We start from the raw sequence: 6304 nt of genomic DNA, 5'->3' as shown, positions 1-6304 counted from the left end.
AAAACTACCCTAATTTATTCAGAGAACAAAACCAGACATTGAAGAGTACTTGTCCAAGTGCAAAAAATAATTTCTAATCTCCATACTAACACATAAGGAAATAAATAAACATGTTTATAAAAGTACTGTTCTTTAACAATGGTATTTTATATTAGTTGGCTAGGATGGAAAATTTTTAAATCAAATAAATCCAACAAACCTGGAAAATACCACACACGAATGCTGCACACACACAAAAATCCTCAAATGACCAGTGCAGAAATTAATGATGGTTGTTTACCCTAATTGTTTCACATGACATTTACAAAACTTCCAAGGAAAACAAGGCAACGTTCTGTAATATGCCACAATTTTTATTGCAACGTGGCCATTTTTGTGAGGGTGGGGATTCTGATCTCAAAACAATGTTCCATTTAAGGCTCTTTTATACAGAAATTGCCATCATGACTGATACTCAAAATATCTTTAGTGTTGCAAGACTCACATGGTAAACATAAAACTCCTACACTTATTCAGTAGTGTACACTCAATGGAAAACAAAAAGGCACTAATAATAGCTATTTCGTTTAAGAAGGTATGCAGGTAACAGGAATGAACACTGAGGTACTAGGCTAAATTGATGACACAGTTAACAAAACTTAATTGGCATTCCTTTGGGGGGATTAAACTCATTACAAAAAAAAAGTGCTTTTAATGCATAGTGTTATATCCGTGCTGCCATGTCACACAAATAGGTTGGCCAAGGCAGGTGAGGTGTATGAATGCTCAAGCCTCAGATTTGCAATCAAGTGCAACTATAAATAATACTGAAACAAGTTGACCATCTCACCAGTGGATAATACTTTCAAGGCATTCAGTTAGCTTACCCTTTGCAGTATTCTAAGCTATTCACATTGACAATCACATTCATTGTAGTGCTTGCTACAAGGGAGGCATCTAACAGTTCTTTTGGCTGAAGTAAGACGGGAAGGCATTCCATGGGTTCTACATAAAGTAACTGCATTCAACAGTCTAATGGCAATCACTGATAGGCTGCTTAAATGAATGTTGCCTCCTTCATTCATTGTGTTAGAAGGGCCCAGTAGAAAGGGGAAAAAAGGAAAAAAAAAAAAAAGAAAAAAAAACCCAAAAAACAAAAAAACCCTAATACTATTCCAATGGACTGAGCTGGAGAAATGGAAGCTCCTTAAGATCCAGATGGCACTTGACTGTCATTTTATAGTGGTTTTCCTTCAAGTGAAACTACTACATTGCCTCCCAGCTTCTCTCCAAGTGTTGAACGGTCCTTAATGTCATCCAAGCCATTCACTTGCCATTCGTGTTTAATCCCTACAAAGATAAAGAAAAAAAATTATCCCATTATCTTAATACAACTAAGAAAGAGCAACTTCCTTGCACAAAATATTTAAATGTTTGTACCTGTAAATTTCTTTTTAATGGCATCTTTAGAGCTAGCATAAATCATCTTGCTTTTTAAAGGTGCACTTTCAGGAGCCCTACAGAGGGAAAAAAAATTGTTGAATCACATTTACAAGACAAGCAAAGGCAAAACTGACTAACAATCCTTGCATTTTAAAAGTACTTTTTTCTTTTGTTTTTACACACCAGAATATAAATACTAGGTCTTCTTTCTTAGACTCTTTTGTTTCGTATGTGGCATCGTACAAAGCATATCGGCAATCATTCAGAGGTAGCAACTTCACAAAAGATGTGTAGGGGTCCTCTACAGTATCACCAATGTCACCCACCAAGATCTGCTTTGCTTCCTCTACAATTATTTGTCTTTTGTCATCGCTTAAACAGAAGAGAACTGCTTTCTTTCTTTTTTTGATCTCCTCTTGTGTAGAAGATTTCCTTACTTTCATATCATTAAAAACTTTGATGACTTCATCATTCACTGTAACTCCAGAAGCCTGAAAACAAAAAGCAACAGTAATTCAGATCAAGAATTCTGGTTTTAGCCAAAATTACTGTTTGCCCAGCGAGGAGTTAGGAGTGGTGTAGGGACATAAAAAATTGCAGGGAATCATGCAAACCGTCCAGCCCAATGTGTCAGATTTTATGCATCGGTCACGATCCTTCCAAAGCATTCTAACTCATCCTGCCCATTCATCCTCAAGGGCTTTGGAGGTGGAAGCCAACAGAAGGAAGAGCGAAAGGGACAAACCCAAGTTGCCCCATCCCTGAAATGTTTCCTATTTCACTGGGTGATGTCAGAGCCGCAGGAGCAGCAGCAAAAATACCTTCTGTATTGTGTCAACTCTGCAGGCCTTAAAAAAACGCTTTGGGATTTCAGTTAATGCTTCTACTATTTTTTTTTTCTTTAAAGTCATCCCAGCCGCTGCTGTTTCCTCATAAGGAAAGAGAAGCAAGTGTAAACTCCAAACCGCCCACGGCTACAACATAATTGCCTCACAGCTCAAACGCAGACACCTCGCCTAACGGGACGAGTGGAAAAGCTTTTTACCGCGAAAAGGCATTTTTAAAGAGTTGCCCCACCTCCTCAACCTCCCCGCCCGCCCTCTAACCACAGGCCAGCCAGACCCCGACCCAGAGCCCTCGAAGCCCGGGCTCATTCTGACAGCGCGCAGGTTAAGGAAAAATCCACAGCGAAGGGCAAACAAGGCGCGCGCGCCGGGCTGCCCCCCGCGGACCCCTCGGTGGCCCCGGCTGCCCGCTCCGGCCCCGGCCCCGGCCCCCGGCCCGCGCCCTCCCCGCCCCCAGGAATCCGAAGAGCGCCAGGGCCCGGCCTGACAGCGGGGAGGGCAGGCCGGCCGGCTGGAGAGAGCAGCGGGGCCGCAACGCAGGAGCGCCCACCTCCGCGGCCCGAATCAGGTTAAAATGGCGGCCTCCCTGCCAGGGCCGCGCGGGGGTCTCCGCTCGCCGCGCTCCGGCCTCTCCGCCGGCGCGCCCGTCTTACCATAGTGCCCGCGGCTGTGGCTGCGGCGGCGGCGGCTCAGACTCGGGCGCTGTGGCACTGGGAGGAGGAGAAGGAGGGGCGGGCACGGGGGCGGCCGCGAGTGCGGGGCACGCTGGGAGCTGCAGCCCGAGGGAGGCGGCTAGGCGCGGCGGCCGCAGGCGCGGGCGGGGCCGTCACGTGGGCGGGGCCGTCACGTGGGCACGCCCCCGCCCCGGCCGGCGCCGCCCCGCTCCCGGGCCCGGCCTCCTCGCGCGCGGTCCCGGCGCCCGGCCCGCCTGCGTCCTCCGGGCGACCCCGGAGCGCCGGCACCGCAGGCCCGAGGGCGGGCGCCGGGCCCGGCGGCGCCGACTCAGGCCTCCCTGCGGGTCCCTCTCTTGTGGCGGCGAGGGAAAGCACCAGGCTGGGCTCCCCGAGGGGCGTTCTCTCACCGCCTCCGCGGGGTTGGGGAGGGGCCCCGCGAAGGAGTCTCACCTTCATTCGCCGATTTCGACGTTTTTGGAATACCCCCCAAATTTGCGTGAATTATTTATATCTCTTTTCTCCTATTAAATGGGTAAAACACTTTAAGGGGTTACCCCGGTTGGCTGAAGTAGTCAGCCGAAACAAAATTATCGGCAGAGGGGAAGAATCACTTCAAGAATCAGTGATTGCAATAATAATGATGCTAGGAAAAAACTAGGTGACCCTTTCTCTTGATAATATCCTTACATTTTGGTGAGGGGAGTTTAAAAACATTTTACTGGGCCCGGCGCTGTGGTGTAGTAGGTTAAGCCTCTGCCTGCAGTGCCGGCATCCCATTTGGACGCAGGTTCGAGTCCCGTCTATTCCGCTGGATCAGAAGATCCAGCTCCCAGCTAATGAGAAAGCAGTGGAAGATGGCCCAAGTCCTTGGGCCCCTGTACTCACGTGGGAGACACAGACGAAGCTCCTGACTGCTGGCTTCGGATCGGACCAGCTCCCACGGTTGCAGCCATCTGGGGAGTGAACCAGCGGGTAGAAGACCTCTCTCTCTCTCTCTCTCTCTCTCGCTAACCCTGCCTCTCAAATAAATATTTAAAAAAACACATTTTATTGGAAAGGCAGAGATAGAGAGAGGACTCTCTTTTGCTGGTTCACGCCCCAGAACGGCTGGGGTTTAGCCAGGGCGCTCAATCCGGGTCTCCCATGTGGGTGTCAGGAAACTTAAACCATCAGCTGCTACTTCCCAGGGTTCACATTAGCAGGAAGCTGGAGTCAGGAGCAGAAGGCATTTATTTTAACCAGGCCAAAAGTCTGATATGAGTGTGTGTGTGTGTGTGTGTACGTATGTATGTATGTATCTATCTATATATTTTTTTAGTTTGAGAGATTGAACCCTCAACTACTGGTTCACTTCCTAAATGCTCCTAACAGCTGGGACTAGACCAGGGCCAAAACCAGGAGCTGGGCCTTCAATCCAGGACTCCCATGTGGGTTGTCGAAACCCAACCACAGAGCCATCCTGCCACCTCTTGCCTGCTGGGGTGCACAGTAGCCAGGAGCTGAAGTTAGGAGTCAGGGGCCCTGTAATATCCTTTTCTATTTTCGACTTCGTAGGAAATTATTGTACACTTTGTTAGTAGTCCTTTCATGCAGCACAGCTGTGACAGCAGACACCAAATAAGCAGACCCAAGAGTAGAGATTCCTCCGTCGTGTTGGCAATCACAACCCCTTCTAGCAGAGCCTGGGTAACCTAGCCAAGGCAGCTTCTGAGTTTCAGATAAAAAAGTATCTCATTCATCAGTGAAAAAAAAATCATCACTTTACACTTTGAGGAAAATTCTCATAAAGATTTAACACTTTTTGAATTTGTAATGAAGGTGTTACAAGCGAAACGTTTTGTATGCTTGGCTGCTTATCATGAAAGCAAGATGTTGCCTTTTCTCCTCAAGGGTTCCCATTTTAGCCTCTTTCTTTATTCTCCAGATGGGTAGAATGAATTTAACACTCTGATAAGTAAGCCTGTTTTGTGAAAAAGATTTGCACTAAAAAGGTAGAATTGTTATTGCCTCAAACTGTTGGGAACAAAAGAAATAAGTGCAGGAAAACCTTCCAGTGTGAGGTGTGCAAAGAAGCCCCACCTTGTGCTTGTGCTTCTGGTGTGTTCAACACCCATCGACCTTATCCTTCCCGTTCACCTTGTTGGGGAGTGTCTGTACTGGCCCCTGCTGGTCAGGGGCCAGCCTTGGGCTTGAGACCCCGACAGAGAAGTAGCTTCAATTTTAAAAAAATTAGTTATTTGAGATGCAGGGATGTGGAAAGACAGCACACTCCTATCCACTGATTCGTTACCCAAATGCTCACAATAGCTGGGGCTGGGGCAGGGGCAGGTCAGAACCAGGAACTGGAAACTCAGTTCAGGTCTCTTCCGTAGGTGGCAGGAACCCTATTATTTGAGCCATCACTGTCTTCTTCCAGGGTGCATAATGAACAGAAGTTGACTTCAGGAAGAGAGCTAGGACTTGAATGCTGCTACTCCAGTATGAAATGCAGAAGTCTTAACTGGGGCCGTTGCTGTGGTGCAGCAGGTTAACGCCCTGGCCTGAAGCGCCGGCCTCCCATATGGGCTCCAGTTCTAGTCCCGGCAGCTCCTCTTCTGATCCAGCTTTCTGCTATGGCCTGGGAAAGCAGTGGAAGATGGCCCAAGTCCTTGGGCTCCTGCACCTGCATGGGAGACCCAGAAGAAGCTCCTGGCTCCTGGCTTTGGATCAGTGCAGCTCCGGCCATTGCAGCCAATTGGGGAGTAAACCAGCAGATGGAAGACCTCTTTCTCTCTCTCTTTTTCTCTCTCTCTCTCTGCCTCTCCTCTCTCTGTGTAACTCTGACTTTCAAATAAATAAATAAATCTTAAAAAAAAAAGTCTTAACTGTTAAGCCAAACACCTGCCCCCTCTTGAGCAATTTCAAACTCAAGCAAACAACAGGTTGTACAGAAAGACCCAAGCAATCCAGTACTAGAACATACATCTAAGTTATAATTATCGATTTCCTAGAACACACATGGATATCAGCAACAAACAACTCTCAGGAACTGCAAGTAACCTCTGAATGGAATCTCAGCTCCGACATTCGTGGTGAAATCTCTCAATGACTTAGCTGTCCTAAGGCTCAATTTCCTCACGTGTAAAATGGGGATTGTATTACATCCTCCTTCTCAGAATTATGGGGCAGATCAGGTGAGCTAATGTTCGCAAAGCTCTTGTCCAGCAGAGAATTAGAAATCCTGCAACCACTGACACCACCAGTGCAGAGTGAAGATACTCATTTTATGTATCTGCACACGTCCACATATATTCTTAAAATGATTTTTTTTTTGACAGGCAGAGTGGACAGTGAGAGAGAGACAGAGAGAAAGGTCTTCCTTTT

The 6304-nt window shown here is 47.3% G+C and overlaps 1 protein-coding gene across 2 annotated transcripts; it reads right to left on the bottom strand.

Moving 5' to 3' along the window:
• Positions 1 to 335: 335 nt before the first annotated feature.
• CFL2 (cofilin 2) lies at positions 336 to 3097 on the bottom strand. 2 transcript variants are annotated; one of them, XM_051822158.2, is made up of 4 exons: positions 2921 to 3097; positions 1606 to 1913; positions 1420 to 1496; positions 336 to 1329 (listed from the first exon to the last, which is right to left on the bottom strand). In XM_051822158.2, the coding sequence occupies exons 1-4, from the start codon at positions 2921 to 2923 to the stop codon at positions 1217 to 1219; spliced, it is 501 nt and encodes a 166-aa protein (XP_051678118.1). In that variant the 5' UTR covers positions 2924 to 3097; the 3' UTR covers positions 336 to 1216. The 2 variants fall into 2 exon arrangements, with proteins under 2 accessions (XP_051678118.1, XP_051678119.1); XM_051822159.2 differs by having other exon boundaries at positions 2818 to 3024.
• Positions 3098 to 6304: the final 3207 nt, after the last annotated feature.

This window comes from Oryctolagus cuniculus, chromosome 12 (genome assembly GCF_964237555.1).
Source record: "Oryctolagus cuniculus chromosome 12, mOryCun1.1, whole genome shotgun sequence".
Lineage (NCBI taxonomy): Eukaryota > Metazoa > Chordata > Mammalia > Lagomorpha > Leporidae > Oryctolagus > Oryctolagus cuniculus.
This window is presented reverse-complemented; position numbering and strand designations above follow the sequence as displayed.